A 20,473-nucleotide genomic window follows, 5' to 3' on the forward strand; every position below is an offset into this window, starting at 1 on the left:
TTATTTCCCCATTACTTAGCCCATTTTCCCTGCTGGTTTCAAGTTAGAAAAGATTGTTATAATTAGATAACCTATCCAAAAAGAAACTACACAAAATATTACTTTATTTTATTATTTCTTTAAATATATAAGAAAAAAACCACCTACATAGTGCATACATATACAAATTAACCGCAAATAAATTTAATTTAAAGTCATAACCAAACAAAAAAAAAAACCTCAACATAATGATTTGATTGCAGAATCTTTAAGTAAACAAAGTTTTGTTTTTCTCCTATTGCCATCCTCAAAAACCAAATATTTTAAATCTAATTACAGCCATCTCAACGGTCCGGTGACTAAAAGTCTTACGATTTTTTCTCAAACTCAAACCAAAAAACAAACATAAAAAGCGGAACAATGTAAACCAAAAGGGTTTATACTTCACACCAATAATAAAAAAATCAAAGGATCAAACAAATAATTAATAATTCCTTTAAAATTAATTAAAAAAAAGAATAATTATATTCATAATTATTCCCAAATTCTTATAAATACAAATGAAAAATTAATTATACAATAATATTAAAATAATTAATAATATAATAATTGTGTGATATATATAAATAATGTAAAAATTTAAATACTATCTATACGCATATTTTTCCTCTTAAAAAAAAAAACAAAAAACACATTACTATACTATTTGTAATAATTAAACAAAAAATATTGGATTTCTTTTAATTAACCGTGTGTAAATATATAGAATTTTTTCCGATGCAACTCATTTCTATATACTTAATTTTTTTAAATTGCATTTGTCTTCAATCTAAAGCTCAATTTTATTAAAAATAAAAACAGAAAACTTAACAAATTTATATTAAAAATCTGTTTACAGAAAATTTAATTTTATTATTTAAGATTTTTTTGTTTGTAAATTGCCAATTAATGAGTAGTTTAGAGCAGCAACATAAAAGTATTTTCCAAAGACTAACAAACATGTTGAATCGTCAGTACGCCGACTTAAATTATACAAAAGTCTTCTTTTACAAAAACTAAAAAGTTAAAACAAATAAAAATACACACACAAAATAAAAATATCGCAACACAGAAGTATTAAACAAATTTTTCTTAAATTATTTAGTCTTTTTATTAATTTTCTTTTTTTTTGTTGATATTTTGTTTAAAAAGTTTCTCTAAATATTAAATAGTATTTTTTTTTAAATTAGATTTTAATTATTTATTTACAATTTTATCTAACTTAAATTTTTGCCTATAAAAATCCTATATAGTAACTAATCCATTTTTGTTTAATAAAAAATAATAAAATAATTATTAAAAATGAATCACAGAAATCCAATTAACGTTAAAGATTTTATTGATAGTAATAATTTCCTAAAGAGCTGCGATAATAGTAATAATCATAATACCGATACACACAAAATTAAAATAAATGACACACATTTAATTACAAATAATAATGGAGTACCACCAGGACACTACACACAGGATGACAAATATAAATTATTTACTATTTATGGAAATGGTGAGTTCTTTTTATTATTTTTCTTGAAGATTATGTTTTACCGTTTTCTATAAAAAAAAAACTTTAAAGTTTTTCTCTTATTTTCTTTTCAATAAATTGTCAACTTGTACATTTTCTTTCTTCATTCTTTCTTATAAACATAATTTCTTTGCTATATTCTTATTCCTTGTCAATTCATGACTATTTTTCTTCTTGTCTTGTAAATATTTTTTGGTGGTTTGTATAAAGAAATATTTAAATATGTAAATGTAAAATATGTATTTTCTTAAACCAAGTGTGACCAATGTTAAATTATGTATGTATGTAAATATTGTACAAAAAATATTGATAGGTGTGTATTTAATATATTTACACAGAATCCGTTGAAATCCGGAAGTAAACTTGAAAATTACGTTTAAAAAGTCCCAAGTGTAAACCTGTCAATTTCAAACGATAAAAGTTTTATTTACAATGCAGTAATGATAATTTGATTTAATTTTAACAACATATGTAAAAGTTTGCATAAGTTGATTTCCATTTGCAGATATTTTAAACAACATTTGCTAAAATGATTTGATGTTTGAAAACAAGAAAAAATCGTCAGATGTGAAATCAAGACTGCCAATATAGGACAAAGTTTTGAGTCTTCAGAAATTTTTGTTGGAATTGGTTCATGTTGAAATGTTCAATGCTTTGGGCATTTTTTTTTTAAATCGAAACTAGTCCATTTTAGAGCGAATGTTGGAAGATGGGAATTTCAACTTGAAGATTACTTTTCCACAAATAAGTGTTAACGTAAAATTTTGTTCTTAGTCATACTAATTTTTAAGGAAACTAATACTTTTTTGGTTTGCCATTTGACGATCTTGCATTACTAGATTTGGCTCAGCATGCATTGCTTCTGGCACCTTCAGTAGCTAGAGGAAGGGATCCTGAATTAAATTCTGGAATTCCTGGACTTGACAGTGCTAGAAATAATTTAATTTGGTCAAAGAATTAATGCCTTGAAAGTTTTACAAAATTACTTTACGAAAATAAACTCTGTACAGTTCTATATTTTATAAAGAAAAACCCTTTCAGTTTGCTGTCAGCTAAAAAAATCACGCTCACATAGCAAACAAATCTGAGGATAATATTTCTAAAAATGACAAACTTAAACACACATATTTTTTCTGCATAAGTTGAATCTTCATCTTCAGATTTTTTTATAAATCTGGCAGACATGAAACGCATTATAAATTTTATTTGAAATTCATTTTACACTATAAATATCCTATGTATAAGTGGATTTAGTGTTCTTAAACAAATTATTGGCGAAAGACCTTGCAAGCAACTAGAGCCTAATGATAAGATATCTCACCCATTCCAGAAATGGGATGAAATATCAAGGCTAAGTGCGAGGAGCACTTCTTCATTTGTGGAGTTACTCTTGAAGAAAAAATGCACTTTTCTCAAATGGCAGCACCCGTCACAAACGGGGACTAATCCCTGGCCTCTGACATGAAAGTCTCATAAATCGACTATCATTTATTGTTATGCAGTGTATACATGGATTGAGTTGATGTGTTTTCGGATAGATTAGTATATGTAAGTGATTTCTAGTTAATCAGGGACGGATCAGTATGCAGATTTTCACCAAGGCATAACACTAGTGAAAGTCTGTTATTGAAAAGTTCAAATTGGATTCTAAATACTACCTTTATTATAGGTAATTGTCCGAATTTGTTGTTTTACGAGTTTTATACATTCAAATGTTGAGTGAATTCAGGATGGACTTTAGTAACATTCGTGGTTTAAGAAACAACTGCTATGCCACATATGTCCACACTGTATCAAACAGGCCAGCTGTTTTGGCATTGAGTGAAACTCAAAAAGGTGAAGATTCCAATTATTCGGAATTCAATCTAAATATGGGTATAACTTGGAGCAATTAGTTTTTCCTAATCATAGATTAGCCGTGTGGCGTGTATATAAGAAATGATGTTGCATACCAACTTCAGCCACAATGTGGTTTGTACTCTAACACAAACTTTAACTTCATGTGGTTAAAATTCACGGTAAATAAGCACCTCATCCACGCATGTCTTTTATATCGAACTCCAAATCTGGACAGAAAATCAACTTTTAACGAATTTGATGCTCTGTCTGACTCCATTCAAAGAATTGTTGCTCATTATCCTTACACTGAAATCGTCATTGCGGACGATTTCAATGTACACAATTTTTCTTGACTTCGTTATTCTGGCCAGGCGACACCGGAAGGAAGGTATATTGAGATTTTTGCTGAGTTTAATCAATTAACTCAGCTTGTGGTTGAGCCAACTCGAATCCCTGACGTTGCAGGCCAATCCGCCAACACCCTAGACTTTACATTGTTCTGGAGAAAGTAAGATTATTGCACTTGATATTTCAAAAGCATTTGATAGAGTTTGGCACCAAGCTCTCTTATCGAAAATGCGTGCTTTTGATATTGATAAATCTCTCCTTCGTTGGATTATAAATTACCTTTCTAACCGTTCAATACAAGTTGTATTGGATGGTTCCAAGTCTGAAATTCATAAAATAAATCCTGGTGTTCTCCAGGGCTCCGTTTTGTTTCCGACTCTCTTTCTTATATTCATAAATGATCTTATGTCTGCCACTTCTAATCCATTAAACTGTTTCGCCGACGACAGTACCCTCAGCTTCTCATAGTCGTTTCTAGATTCACATCCTTGTCCTTCGGATGTGGAACTTAAACGGCATCGTATGATAAGCTCATTAAATTCTGATCTTGACAGCATTATACAATGTTGAATCAAAAACCGTGTAGAATTTAATGCTTCGAAAACTCAAAGCAGTCACCTGTCATTAAAGCTTAACACACAACAGATGCCACTATCTATGAGTGGTACTTGCATCCAAGAAATTAATCAACTGTCAGTACTTGGTATGTTTATAACAGATCACCTTTTATGCAATGATCATATATTTGATATTGCCAAAAATACTGCCAGGTGCTTAGGATTTCTCTGACGGTGCAAGAAATTCTTCACCCCTTCTGATCTGGCCGTAATTTACAAAGCCTTCATCCGTCCAAAGCTTGAATATGATTCCCATATTTGGGCAGGTGCCCCTAAAACAAGTTTAAATCTCTTGGATAGAATACAAAAAAGGACTTTAAAAATGATAGGCGATAGAACTATAATCGAAACATTTACATCGCTAGAACACCGTCGCAATATTTCATGCTTTTCGTTGTTTTATCGATATTTCTACTAATAATGTTCTGTCGAATTAGCCAGTTGCATTCCATCCCTTAAACGATTCAGCCGTAATACTCCAGGAATGCTCATCAGTTTACCCTTGAGCTCAATTTCGGGCGTACATCGAGAATGTGGAATGCTTTTCCCTCCCTTTTTGATGTTCAGAACTATAAGACCAATGTGCACTGGTATCTCCTTTTATTTTTGGTATCATTTATATTTTGGTATCACATGAGTAGCCAAAGAAGTGATTACAATTTTCAATATTTACTAACAAAAGTTTTATCCAAAAAACAAAGTAAATCAAGGGTAGAATCGGCTAAGGTAATTGTTGATAAATGACTGTCAAAATAATGAAATTCGATCTATATAATGTGATAGTCGAATTGATACCCAAGGAAAGCTGTCACAAAGAAAGTTTGATAGTCATTTTCCAACAAATAGGTCGTTTCCAAAAAGAGCTACCAAACGTTTACACAAACGAATCGAAAATTTTCTTAGTTACCTTTTTTCGTTAAAAAAAACTTTGTTGTGACCGACAAAGCTTACGACATTCGATAACACACAAGAAAAGTAAGAATGTCATTGAAACACAGCCAATTTGATACTTCTATTTAAATATTTTATAGGAATTATTTTAGAATTTCAACATAGCAACAATGAATTGTGACAATTCTAATCTGAAATTGTTCAATCAAATTAACTTCAGTTGAATCATCTTACCACAGACAGAAAACTCTATGATAGTCAATTTGACTATCAAAGATTTGATAGCCAACTATCGCATTAGCCGATTCCACCCCAGCTCTCAACAAGCAAACGAAGAATAACGCCAATTCAAATAATATTAAACTTATTTTTCCTGTTTCCCATTTTTTTAATTGACTTTTAGGCCAACCGTTAAATTATTGGATGTGAGATAATATTTCCAATTTTCGTAAGAAACTGATAAATTGAACATTGTTAGTTCTTTTGACGATTGTAAAGTCATTCGTGTTACTCAATGTCCAAACATTGCAAGATCTGACAATAAATCTATATTTTTTCTAGGTTTCTAAAATTAACACGATTTGAGTGATTGATACAGCATATTTTAAGCTTTAAATCTGTTAAAAATAATAATTATTTAAATTGCCCTTACATTGATGACACGACGTAATGTAGTTTTTTAAAGCGTTTCCAACTTAATGAAGCAATATCTTATATGACCTAACAAAAGTTACGTCAGCGAAAATTTTTCTTATCTTACCACCCAATAATTATTGCAAATTATAAAATAACATTGATATAAAACATCAAATTAATTGTTATTTACCTTAACTATGATATAAAATTTTATTTTAGTTTTTAATCACAAGACTTAGGTACTAAATAGAACTATAAAAAAAAGCATGATCAAAATATAAAGAGGTAAGAGATGCAACCTGCGTCAGCGCAGCGCTATGGATCATCAGGAAAGTCGAAAACGCTTAAGTTTGTTAAGTTATCACCGTTAACACCCTTAACTATAAATCAATCAGAGTTTGAAGTTAAAATTCGAGATGGAAATTTAGTAAACAAAAATAATCAAAACATAAAATGCCAAAGCTTTACAACATGATTCAAAACTATAAAAGTTTATTTTTTTACAATTTTAACCATTTAAATGCAAATCCGCTCAAAACTTCTTTTAAAATACATTTACTATTTTTACTATAATTTCTTCTTAAAAACATTTATTGCATTCAAAAAAAAAAAAAAACAAAAATTTAGATTCTGTTTCCACGTACTAAAAATATATTAACTTTGTATCTAATCTTTCTTTTTGTATTCCCTCACGAGTCTCATACTTTATGACACATATTTTTATTTTCTGCTGACCCTAAAATTGTGAAATTTGAAGACCAATTCATCATTTTTTTATTGATTGGTTTAATCACTGATTTAATGTCAATTTAACACAAAAATATTGACGACAGCATTTATGATTTTTTTTGTACGAATATATTTCTGGTAAAAATAAATGTCAAACCTTAATTTGTTTGATTTGATGTCTGATAATCATTTCCTGATATTAATTTATTGTTGTGTTTTTTTTAAGAGACTAAGTTAATTCTACGTTTTCAAATATATTTGTAATCTTATTGCAAAAAAACACCAATTTTAATGTTTTTATTACACATCAATCAGTATTTTAAAATCAGTTAATTTTTTAAAAGTATCATTATATTTTACAACTTTTTACAATTTTTCAATTTGCAATGTAATTCATTTTTGCATCATAGCCTGTCATCAATAAATATTATTATTAAACTTTTAATCACTCATGAACTTATCTTTGACGAAAAAAAAAAGAAACTAATAAAACTCAGAAATTATTTCTAAATGCAACTGTTTTTTGCATCTTCTTAAAAAACGCACAAACAGCTTAGGTACTTACAAGCACAGCACAAATGATGCACGGTATTGACTTGAAAACGTAATAAAATAAAATGCAGTCTTCGATTTCAATAGAATCTGTTGTTTTCTTTTTAATGAATAAAAAACAAAAAGATCAACTTATTCCGGGTGCGATAACAAGATTCGAGCCTTTTTTCTTTTAAACTTCTATTTTCGTTTCATTGATAATCAGACAAAAAAACATTGGTAGGTAAATGATGGTACTCCTTCCTTCATGGATTTGAATTAATCTCCAGTAAAGGTTTACAAGTCTTTGAAAAAGCATCACAGTTTGAAAATTTGCTCTTAAGTAAGCACAGTTATAAATCAATAAATAAATAACGCCATGAGTGTCCACAAAATTCGGGAGGTCTCTTATGATCTTATTGATGAACTGATAAGAAGCTCTTACTCTTCTCTGCAACTTATTTCACTCAAAAAATGTATGTATATTGTTTATACCTGCAAAACCTATTTTGGGCTATTTTCTACCTTAAATTTAAAATTTAATTTTTATTTTTATTTTATTGGGTTGACAAACTGTGTATAATGTTTATTCATAATTCATTAAATTTTCTTATCAAAACTATTGAAACAATTTGTCACTTAATTGGTTAAATAATGAATTAAAAATATGTATCAATAATATGTTGTTTACATTTTTTTGTGTAAGTACGGTAATTTTTGAATATTCTTTCACGTTCTTCTTTAATTTTGGTGAGCACGGTGGTTTTTCATTAATATCAGAGATGCTAAAATGCTCCTTTCGTATTAACTGTGATTATGTTTCGTTTATTAGACTTAACATTTTTTAACCCTAGAAAGATAACCAAATTTCATAGCCCATAAGTGATACACCTGATTTATACGTCAATTCAATGTAGGTTATCTTTCTATGGTTAATTTCAACGTTCATCATGGAGCTAGAGCTAATATTTATCTTCAATACAAATTTTTTTCGAAAACTTAGTCAAGCTAAAATTTAGAAAAGCATTTAAACCAAGTGATACGCAGTTCTCGCTAAAATTTGATATATTTGTTCTATTATTCGGCTGTCAAAAGAAGAAGACTGATTAAGTTGCTCGGCGCATTTTGGAAGATTATTGAGTGAAGTAACTTAAAGTTAGAATGGTCTAGGATGAATCTCCTCAGAAAATTTGATTCAACAGATAAAACTAATATTTGGAGTTTAAATATATGTAAATATATATACATACATTATGTGCTAATTATAAACAAATTTTTAAATAGTTCTCGTTTAAGCAATAAAATGTTAAATGTTAAAATGTCTTGTTTAGGTGTTTCTTATTTTTAAACACTTTTTACTAATGAAAGTTTTTTAAAGTTACCTAGTGGTACACCATTACCATTGCAGATCGAGAGGTCCGCGCTTTAAATCCAGCGGAAGTCAATTTTGAAAATTCATATTTTCCTTAGCCAATTCACCTTTCCGGCTAAGATGAAGACCGACATGATAGCCCAATGATATGTGCCACAATTTTTTGTTTTTGTTTGGGCAATCGACCGATAACAAATTTGTCAAAATATTGTATTTTGTTTGGTGGCATAGTCATAGTAATAATTACTTGGTTCCTGCACCACTAATTCAAGCCAGATCAGCTTTTTGATTTTTTTTTTACAAGCTCAAAATCATCGTTAATTTTCAAAAAAATGTTTCTTTAATTTTTGTTATGAAATTACAAACTTAAAAAAAAAACGTTTAAAATTATCAAATACTGAATTATAATTTAAAAGCGATTTAAAGTAGTAGTCTCAAAGCTGCCCCTCTTTAAATTTTCTGTGGCTACATTCAATTGAGTTGGAAAACAACTTTATTTTCATTCCTGAAATGGTTCCTCATGAAAACTGAAAATTGTGTTTTGTTTCGTGGTTAAATAATTTGGATATTGAGGAGATATTTCTGATAGAATGTTTTTCGGAGCCAAAAAATACGAACAAAAAACAAATGAGTTCTGACGAGAAAATTAATCTAGCGATGATCGTGAAACAATGTGCCTCAATTTAGTAGTTGGTGAATATTTCCCATAACATCAATGGCGTTTTCGTATACAATGTTCTTCTGTCAAAATTTAGCTCAGGTTTTAGCCAAATTTTGGAGAAAAAACAAGAACTAAATTCTAACCCTAGCTGCTAGTTTGAACGATAAAATTACAGATTAAAGAATCGACTTGGAAAAATTGGTAAATACAACAGCCCCAATATTTTTCGAAACGACAAAAAAAACGAGTTCTTCTCAAAACGTTTACATTTAAACAAAAGTTTTATCATAGTTGTTTTATGTTTTGTATTTGTCATAAAAAATACTGTATGTAAGAACTTCCAAATCGTTGAACCATTAAAAAGAATATGCGTACAAGTTTTTGTAGAATTTTCGTCAAAAAATGTGATCAATCCTTAGATATAGGTATTTTTTTTCGGATTTAACTTTTTAGTTTTGTTGAAAATACAGAAGCAGATATTGACAAATTTAACCTGGAGAAAAATTGTCGTTATACAAGGTGTCTCACAGACACCGCCAACGTAGAAAATCATAAGTTCTTTGGATCCGCAAACGAAAAAATTATTTGATGTGTTTTTACTTGCTTTGACTTCAAAACACTGATTTTTGTATAGATAAAACAAATCCTAATGTTTATTAGTATAAAAATATTATAATTAAAAAAAATGTAATTGTTTCCTTTGGAATGTTTCGGTTTTCGAATATTGCTTTAGTGAGTCGGTGTTTATCACAACATTGAATTTTAATTTTTTCACAACAATCTCCAATATTTAAAAAGATATTTTTACCATTATCTCGAAAAAGAAAACAAAAAAACAAACATTTACTACGCTTTAAGGAAAAAAGGAAGCACGTTGATTTTTATTACCTTTCAAGTTATAATAATTGTTGTACTCGTATACAAATCTTTTAATTTGTTAATTAATGTCTAAAAAACATGTTCTAAAGGATACATTGAAATTCATACAATACTGTTCAAATTAAAATGACCAAATATGATATAAGCCGTAGCAAGGGGACTATATTTTGCTTCTAACAACAACGACGACAGGAGAACTTATTTAATCCACCTTTTTATTCGTATCTACAAAAACGACAGCTTTGTTCATAATAATTCTGTAAAAAAGTAGTTTTTAGATATAAGGCCAAGTATTGGTTTCGATAAAAAAAAAAGAACCGATAATTAACCGATTTGATTGAAATAAAGTACTTGATTATTTTTAGATGAACTAAATGTAATTTATTTACAATTATATCAATAATTGCTTGCTATTTTCGGACCATCGATAATACTAGACTTTCTGTCCTTTAAATTAATTTTAATGAATGTTGGCAGTTATATGACTTTCAATGAAAGTTAAATTGTCCACGCCAAACACCCCCAAACCAAAACGCTCCTCCTTAAAAAAAATGTTTACAATTCAGCTCTGTATTTTGTTTTTATCACACGTATTGACTTCCATGCTCCCAAAAATGTTATATCAACCGTTTCTCAAAACTATTTTCGTTTTTTTAAATGCGTTTTGGCAAATTCTAAGCGTTTTCTTTTTTGTCTATTCACTTCCGAAATGAATGACGTTGAAGCATTTTGTGGAGCTTGCACACCAAAAAGGTTTAATTAAAGTATTTGCCACTTTTTCGGAGCACTTATTTTGTGATTTTTTCGCACTTCTATCAGAAAAAATACCAAGTGTTAATTTGTCGATAACACTTCCGACCATGATTAAACTTCTTTTGAGCTTTTTCTACCAATCTCATTATACGTTAAGCCATGTTAACTCTTTGTATTTTCGCTACATTTTGGTTTGCTAATTTCTGAATTAATCAATGATAAAGTCAAAGCACTTTAAAAAACTAAATTTGATCTTCTGAAATTTTACGGTTCTTTAAAAACCATAACCATACTTTAAATATTATAAACATTAAAAGATCAATAGGTATTGCTAATACTTTTTTACCTTCATTTAAGTGTTTTTTTTGTTGTGCTTTTCTTTTCGCGTAATTAAGGTTAACAAAATTGCACTCAGAAGATGCACTTTTGTTAAGTTCTTAAAAAATGTACAAGTTTTTTGTAGAATCTTCAACAATTGTACTAAATTATGAAAAAATGCAACAACCAATACTTGTTTAATGCACTGTACATATTTAGCTAAACAGGACACTGAAGTAGCAATTATGGAACATTATTTCTTTAAGGAAAAAGTTAAATAGGATCTCTGAAAAGATAGAACGACACCCTAATCTTTGGATCAGGGCTGAACAGGTACTGCACACATTCGTATCATTATCAGAATTTATATAAAAATTATGACACACTTTTAAATAAACTTTAAAAAATGAATAAATTTCATTTAAAACAGGAGATTAATGTTTTGTTTTATCAAAATTATATATATCTACACATGTGTATATGTAGGTAAAATAACGTATATCCTCCATTCACAAAACAAAATTAACTCTCGTTCATATTTCATTTTAAAATTGGGTTTGGAAATTTCAGAAGAATTAAATTTAACTTGTGAGTTAGTGACCCATAAATTCGTAACGATCGTAAGTTGTATCCTCGTTATTTTGTGGCTGCAAGCCAGTTTTGAGATTATAATTATTTTAATATAAATTTCTGTTTTTAAATATTCTTAATATTTTTTTATATAATTTAAATGCTTGTTTTCTTAAATGGTAATTAGCATTAACAAATAAAAAAGATCAAAATAAATTATAAGGTTGATAGGTGGGTATACTTTCTTCCTTTTTTTCCATACTAACAATATTTTGTTAAGTCTATTTATTAAGCTGTGTTTTGCATGTGCTGTTTTAGCTTTATGTTAACAATTTAATTATATGCAAATTTATACATTTATAAAGTTTTTAATGTTTAATTCTTTTTGTATTTACAGACACCGACAATGACAAATTGTCCGGTCTTCCACATTCGACAACTGGTTCACTAAGCTCAATCATCACGACGTCAATAGCATCATCAGAACCTGATCCAGGATCGGATAGGGGCGGTGCAGGTGGTGGTAATGATGGCGGTGGAAGTAGTGCCGGAAATCCGGGTAGTGCTGATGAAAAACAAGCATTGAATCGTCCTGGGGTGAAGCAAGAAAAATGGATGACAATATTGGTGCAAGTATCAATACCATTCTTTTTGGCTGGTATTGGTACAATTGGTGCTGGGATTATTTTGGGAAGAGTCGAGGTAAGTTTATTTCACCAATTCTATGTTCATAAAATATTAAAATGGTAACTTTTGCAATAATTTCTTTGTAAATCTAAAAATGTTTAATATTTGTTTGTGTGTTATTTTTTACAGAAATGGAAAGTATTCAAGTCGATTTCTCAGCTTTTTATTCTGGTTCCTGCGCTTCTTGGCTTAAAAGGAAATCTAGATATGTGCCTAGCATCTCGACTTTCAACCCAATCCAATCTCGGCAACATGGCAATACGCAAGGAAATTGTAAAAATGGTTGTCGGCAATATAGCTTTAGTTCAGGTCCAGGCGACAGTTGCGTCCTTTCTAGTTTCATTGTTTGCCATCTCAGTTGGTGCTGCCATGGATGGAAAGTTCGACTTTACTCATACCATGTTGTTAATTGCCGCAAGTATGTTTACTGCTACCTCGTCCTGCTTTGTTCTAGGTAAGCTTTAGCATTTTATCAATTAATTAGTTTCAATTTTATAAAATTATTTTTTTTTGTTATTAGATTTTGTGTTAGTGGCTGTGGTATTATTATCTAAGAGATTTCGATTAAATCCGGACAATTTGGCAACTCCTTTGGCGGCGTCAATTGGTGATGTAGTTTCAATTAGTGTACTTTCGTTTATTGCATCTCTACTTTATGAACACTTGGGTATGTTTTATTTATTAAACTTTTTACCTGATTATACCTTATGTTTAACATCTTGAAATTTAATTTATTACAGAAACCCACCTATGGATTACCTTCGCAGTTATTGCAGTCTATCTTTGTCTTCTACCGATTTGGGTAGTTATTGTATACAAAAATAAATATACTCGTCCTATCTTAACAAATGGCTGGATTCCTGTACTCTCAGCGTTGTGTATTAGTGGGTAAGTAAAATTCGTTTCTCCTGATTTCCAACATCATTAAAACCTCTTAACTCATGAGCTTCCAAAGGTCCTTAAGGGTATGCCTTTATATAGACCAATTACTAGTTAATTTATTTTTGTATATGACAAAATATTAAAGAAAAATAACTATTCAAAAACGGTCTACACTTCAAAATCCTTTCAAAAATAAAATTTCTTTGTAAAAAGGCTAATTAAATGCATCAACTATTTTCTTTTGCTAGTTAAAAAAGAAGCCGGACAATTATTGTTGGCCAAAGTAAAATTTACGAAACTATAATAACGGCAAAACAAATAGAAAGCTAGTTCTTTGTCGGTGATCCTTTACTATGTTTTACAGCATCCAATTTTGTTCACATGGATTTAATCAGCTTTTCTCAAAAAGAAGTAGGAATTTTCTCCATTTCGGTTTTTAATGCAATTTCTAAGTCTTTCTTATTATTTTGAGCTGATTCTCTAAATAGCTCTATAAAAGCTCCGTAACATTGAAATCCGATGATTGTGGGGGTGGTTCAATCACTTTCTCAAAATTGTACAAGAGCCATAACCGAGTATTTATAGCGTTGCGTTGTCTTGACAGAAGTAATATTCTCCACTGATTTTCGTGCGTTTTGTTGTAAATTGTCATTCGAAATTATTCAAAAATACTTCTATTGATGCATAATTTCATCCACAACAACAAAATTGTCTGTACCAACCTCCGACATACATTCCCATACCATGAGGGAGCCACCTCCATGTTTTATTATAGGCCGCAGTTTTTCTCTTTTAGCTCTTTATTCGGCTTTCCCCACAAATATTTTTGTCCTTGTGATCGAAACAAATTAAACTTACTCTAGTCAGAGAGCAAAACATGATTCCGTAATGACAAATCCTTTTTTGGAAGAGCATTGCAAAATCCTTTTTCTTGACTTGTTTTTTTTTTGTTAGTAAATGGCTTTTTTCTTGCTACTCTTCCACTAAAATTTCTTATGGTTTCAAGGTTAGCAAATTTTTGCAAATATATCTTTAACTAAGCCTTCAGCTTTGGTACACTTATTTGGAGATTTTATTAAACTTGTTTTACTATCCAACGTTAATCGCCTGCATTAAACTTCTTAGTTCTTCCGGATATTTATACAATTTCAACGAATCTTGGTGTTTTAAATCTGTAGACTTGCTTTTTTAACAATTTCTGCAATAGCACGTACAGATTTACCTTCTTCAAAATGTTTTATCACTATTTTACGTACTTCTATCGTTGTTTTTCTTTCACTTTGACCGTACTTATGACAACCCATAAAATTCAAATCTAATAAATATCTAACAAATGTAAAGGAATTTTAAAAACTTTTAAGTGTTATCTTTGTTCCACAAAAATCATGGTGTCCGATTGACTCCTTATGAAATAATGGATCCACTTCCCTTTCATTGTTTTTTCCACTTGTCATTTAAAAAGCTAAAAAATCCTTAGTATTTATTAGTCTTCAAATGTCCCACATAAACCTAAAGCGCGTAAGAAATTATGCTAAAGAAGGTTTTTAACACAGAACGGTGTTAAAATATTTTTTTGTTCTCATAATATTTTGTTTAATTTGAGCATCTAGTTTAAATCGAAATTTGAAGTTCGAGAATCAGCTCCAAAAATAACTCTAAAACCATAAAAACCATTCTTCAAAGCCATGAAAGCATAACATTCAAAGTGTTTTAAAACTTCAAATACTCAATCTTAAGTCATGTCAATTGAGAATTCTTTGTTAAGAACTATGTTACTTTAAAACACTGCATTATGCTTGTTTTCTAAATTTTAAAGAGGTATATTTCAAAAATCATGACATGAAAGAGAATTTCTAAGATGAGATTTCAATTTAGGACAACAGGACAGAGAAAAAAATAAAAACTATTTAGATAGTGTTATTAAGACGATCCTAATGAACGCCAACACAATCATAGCCCTAGGCTTCAGCAACCAGAATAGATATTTCAATAAGTTTATAATTGAAAAAAAAAAGTCACAAACTCATAACACATGGCAGTATATTTTACATGACGTAGTGAAACAATTCTAGATTAAATTTGCTCCTTGTCATGTATACCTCTTCAACTTATCATATAATTTAAGTAAGCTGTAAAATAGTTATTCTTTATTAATAAAAACTTACAATAGGTATTAAGTTCGTATCAAAAAGAGGAAGCACTGCGCTGCTTTAACATTTTTGATAAGCTCATAAGTGGGTAATTTTATCAATGATAACGATGCAATCATTGTTTTTATTTGCATACAAATCATTTTTCAAAAATACATTCAAAAAACGTTATTGCACTAATATCCGGTTGTAAAAGCCATTTTAAATATATATCTAATTAAATGTCCTTATTAATTTCAGATTTGGTGGATTGGTACTTGATGCTTCTGTAGATGTCTTTTACGGTTTTGTTGTATTTCAACCAATCATAAATGGCATCGGTGGTAATTTAGTTTCAGTACAAGCAAGTAAAATATCTACAATGCTTCATCAAAGTTCAATTCTCGGTATTATCCCACCACATTCCAAAATATTTGAGTGGCCATGGAGAGCAATTTTAAAAGGAGGTAAGTTAAAAATTCAAATTCATAATTTAAAAACTTATTTATAATAATTTAAACATTTCACAGTGCCCTATGCCCAATCTGCAAGAATTCTTCTTATGTTGTCAATTCCCGGTCAGATAATTTTCATTTTTGCAGCCGATTATATTCATATGTCAGAATCAACGATTTCAATAACATTCGTTCTCGCCTATCTAGGTGCAAGTTTAGTTCAGGTAATATTTACAAACTTTATCATATTCCTTTCATTTCTAAAACATTGTTTTGTATCTTATTGTTTTTAGGTGTCGTTACTCTTGTATTTAGCTCACATTATAATTCATGCTATGTGGAAGTGGAAGATCGATCCCGACAACTCTGCCATCCCATACTTAACCGCTTTGGGTGATCTCTTCGGATCGAGCTTTTTAGCGCTGGCGTTCCTATTCCTCGTGTCCATTGGCAAGCAATACGGTGGCGGCACGGAAGTTCTTGATGTACCTACCTAAATAACTAACTAAAAACAAAAAAAGAACACTTAGGAGACCATTCTCCTTTCTTTCGGCATCTACTCCTCATGATAAATGTACCTAATAAGAACACAAAAGCAACCTTACAGTAACCAAATAAAACAAAACAAAACAAAAAACAAACTAAACAAAACAAAACAAAGAAAAGGAAAGTAAGTAAAATTATAGTTTATAATAAAAAATTTACAAAGTTGTTTAGAAAGATTCTTTAACACCAAAACGAAAAAAATTATAGAGTATTCTAAGTTTTAAGAGATTCGTAGTTAACAAGGACTTATTATAAATAAAAATAAAAACAAATTAACTCTCTACATATATTAAAAAAAAATAATAATAATAATTAAAACAAAAACTGAGAGCAAAAAACTAATAACAAAATCAAAAACATTAATTTTTCGACAGTATTTTTGAAAACAATAATATTAAAACAAAATTAATTAAGGCAAAAGCAATGAAGAATGTTTGAAATTCTCACTGATTACAGGAAACCAAAAATATTATTATTTTATTGTTTGTTGGTATTTTGGTTCACTTTCTGTTTTGTATTTTTTCCATTTAAACATTAAGCCAATGAATTTATTTATTTTTAAGCAACCTGAGGCAATAAATTCGTTCTAGTGTCATTATTATTTTTTTTTCGTTGTTTTAAATTTAGTCTAACAATCAGAGTTAATATTTGCAATTCCAATTCCGATTAACAATTAACACAAAAACAAACAACAACAAAAAATAAAAAACAAAAACTACAAATAAAATTGCAAATAGTATTATAATATTAAATTATTATTATTGATTGGGTTTGATTTTTACAAGCCGAGTATATTAATGTAAACAATTTAGAATTTAATTTGATTTATTTAGCTTTAATTACTTTTATAATTTATAAAATATGTATTCAATGTAAATTTTGTTTAGACCTAAGGAGATGTCAACTGAAAACAAATTAAAGTAGAAACAACAAAAATTTATTGTAAATAGATTCCATACAAAAAAAATAAATACTCCCATATTTTTCACAAATTACCTTCCCCTATACTTCCTTACCATTCACCAAAAGAAATAAATATCTTTTAGTAACCAGACAGCTCCAACTTGTGTTGTGTTTGTGTAATAACTATTTTTTGTATTTGATTTATTTACAAAATAAAAAATAGTTCAATTAAGTCGATAACGATTTAAGAACAAATTATAAAAGAAGAAGAATAAGAAAAAAAGGAAAAATTGAAGACATTAAAGTGTTTAAATTAAAATAAATAATAATTAAGATATAAAATGAAGGACTTGTGATCGATATTAATTACTATGTTATTGTTAATAAAACAGAAAAAAATAATTTATAGAAAGAGATTGAAGTGTTTTTTTTTTTTACTTTTTAACTTTTAAGAAAATATTCAAAGGGTCAGTTTTATTAAAATAGTTATAGTGATCAATTCGAAATAAAAACACATAGAATATTGTGCTAAAACTTAAAATGCGAATATCTCACTTAAAACGCGTCCTAGAAGGTAAAAAGTCGGCTCCCAAAGGTCCATTTCTATTATTTCACGATATAGACCACCAAGAGGGCTGAAACTTCAGGATTGCGATTTAGGAATATTTCCCTTTCCATAGCTGTGCCTATCTTGAATAGAACCAATTTTACAACAAGTTATGGGCAAAAAGCGATGTTTAAACTTAAAATGCTCTCGCTTAGAACGCATCATAGATGGATCAAAATTTCAGCCCTCTAGGCGGTCTTAATCGAGAAATAATGGAGTTCAAAAATTGCTCTCTAGGTGCCCATTGTATTTGTATGTACATTTCAACCGCATAGCTCCCGCAGCCGTTGACGGTGGAGGTGTCATTATCTCTACCAAAGGTCAAATGCATTCAATCCAACAACAGCACCAAGTCAAGGATGCAGGTGGAAGGTTTGCCGTTCAATAGTCGACCGCTTACGCTCTCCTTTCAGCAGCTCAGTGTTGGTGTTAGAACGATTTAAAAGCAGTAACAGAAACTGCCAACTCGACCTATTCATCAAGCTACCAAGAAATATAAAGCAAGCTGCTCAAATTAACGACGCAACAGGGCACGGAGATCAGTTGTGCAAGTACGAATCGAGGCATTCATATCGTGGTCAACTCGCTTAGTCTTAATCTTCTAGATCTATAGTAAATCCAAGCTTCCCTGTCGTCCTTCAATGGCAACAAGATAGTGAGACATTTGTTGCTAAAATGTCTCACTATCTTGTTGTCATTGAAGGACGACAGGGATACTTAGCTGGCTGACAAAGATGACGTAGATGAAGTAGCTGAACAAAATGCCGATTTTGAAGCAACCTGCCGAGATAATAAAGCACCTCCTAAATGTCTTCCGAATGGAAATTCAAAAAATAATTTCATCATTTTTGTATGTACTATTTTAGAATTCCCTGTAGTTTTCGTAAACTTAAGGATTGGCATATTGAAAACGACTTAATAACCCACAATTTTTCCTAAATTGTATCTACTTAAGTAAAATATTAAATTAGTGAATTACAACTTCTTAGTTGCATTGAATTTTTGTCAAATAATAAAAAAAAAACAATAAGCTGTATAAAGTATATTTTTCTTTAATAAGGCATTAAAAACATAATATTTGTAATCCTTATTCTTCTTATACTTCGGTTCTTCACGTTTGTGTGCATTCTTTTGCGTTTTCATGTGGTCAACAGAATCATGAGTCTTCATTTGACTCTTCCTAAACTTTTGAAACCCTTGATTGTAATACTTTTATGGTTTTGAATAGTTCGTTTAAGAGTTAATTTTTGATGTTGATTACGAATACGAACTTCGATTTTAGCTACAAAACTATTTTTTAGCATTATTTTTAATTTACTACAGGAACTTGATGTTGTAACATGAGACTGCAAATTCGTTATAAAAATTACGAAACGAATTTAAACAGAATATTGAGGAAAGGTATTGCAGGTTTGAAAAATACTAAATATATATATAATATTTTTCCCCTATGTTCGAGATACTACATACATTTGATCTTCACAATCCGAGGCAAAAGAAATAACTCCAAACGAAGAAATTCGAAAATGTTTCAAAGCCTAAAAAATACCTATTACTTGTCTTAAATGTCCAGAGCATTTATTATCTTTCATACGAATGAATAAACTCTGACAAAATAGAATTCCGCTCAAACTATCAATTTTTTAAGTTAGGTTTTTGCATTTATTAACATAAATGCATAGCTTAAGCTCAAAACAGCACATGACGTAGGAAAAATAAAAATAACTATCATAGGTGATATTGGGGGCGCAGGAGGATATTGGAGGGTTGCATCGAAAAATTTACAACATAAAAAATACTCTTATATTTTATGGTATTCCAAAGTGAGTACTAAAACATTGTTAATGTAAATGAGGCTTAAACTTAATCAAAGTCTAATTTCAGAATGCGAAAGGTAGGAAGATGATTTCAGTAAGATACAATAACGTTGAAGATATATTTTCGCCAAAATCCACGTTTTAAACTTAAAAAAATCTAACGTATTTCTACATACAACTTTTTAAAAATACACAATTTATTTATTTAAAAAAAAAATTGTAAAGTTAAACTAATAAAATTCTTTCTTATATCGAAAGCCAGTAAAATAATGATGATTTTGGTACCTTATTTGTAATTTAACGTGCCATATAAGATTCAAAATCTCAATTGCAAAATGATTCAAGAATCGTTTTATTCATTTGGTTCGAATCACTCGAAAGTCAAAGTTTACTTAGTTTTTAAAAAAAAATTAACTTTCGATTGAATCAGCAAACTTTCGAATCGATCGAATCTCAAAATAAAATCTTCTCGAATTCGAATAACTTTCGATCGAAAACGAATCTCATAATAAGGGTGATTAACATATAAACTGGCTACTTCCTTTATTCCCAAACATTGTTCAAAAGTTGTGGAATCCTGTAAGGGAATTCGAATCGCTTAGAATCTGTTGATATGCTGCGATTAGAACCATCTTAAAACGATTTTCAGTGATAGGATCTTCAAGGTTATTTTAAATTGACTAATTTATTTTAAAAGTTGATGACAATTTCAAAAACTTATAACACACACTTGTTTCTCTTTTGCTGCTCTTAAAAAGTG

At 29.5% G+C, this 20,473-nt stretch overlaps 1 protein-coding gene across 4 annotated transcripts in view; it reads left to right on the plus strand.

The window, feature by feature from the left end:
- The window catches only part of LOC129944019 (solute carrier family 41 member 2), a 104,164-nt gene extending 86,459 nt beyond the window's left edge, over positions 1 to 17,705 (plus strand). For 2 of the 4 annotated variants that reach the window (XM_056053150.1, XM_056053149.1), the window contains exons 2-8: positions 12,085 to 12,389; positions 12,504 to 12,828; positions 12,895 to 13,041; positions 13,115 to 13,262; positions 15,647 to 15,852; positions 15,916 to 16,064; positions 16,134 to 17,705. In XM_056053150.1, coding sequence (XP_055909125.1) covers positions 12,085 to 12,389; positions 12,504 to 12,828; positions 12,895 to 13,041; positions 13,115 to 13,262; positions 15,647 to 15,852; positions 15,916 to 16,064; positions 16,134 to 16,337 — 1,484 coding nt within the window. In that variant the 3' untranslated portion in view covers positions 16,338 to 17,705. Of the gene's footprint in view, positions 1 to 660; positions 1,526 to 7,498; positions 7,611 to 12,084; positions 12,390 to 12,503; positions 12,829 to 12,894; positions 13,042 to 13,114; positions 13,263 to 15,646; positions 15,853 to 15,915; positions 16,065 to 16,133 lie in introns of those variants that run through there. The other 2 variants (XM_056053147.1, XM_056053148.1) reach the window with 2 other exon arrangements.
- Positions 17,706 to 20,473: the final 2,768 nt, after the last annotated feature.

The sequence above is a fragment of the Eupeodes corollae genome, chromosome 2, assembly GCF_945859685.1.
Source record: "Eupeodes corollae chromosome 2, idEupCoro1.1, whole genome shotgun sequence".
Classification (NCBI taxonomy): Eukaryota; Metazoa; Arthropoda; class Insecta; order Diptera; family Syrphidae; genus Eupeodes; species Eupeodes corollae.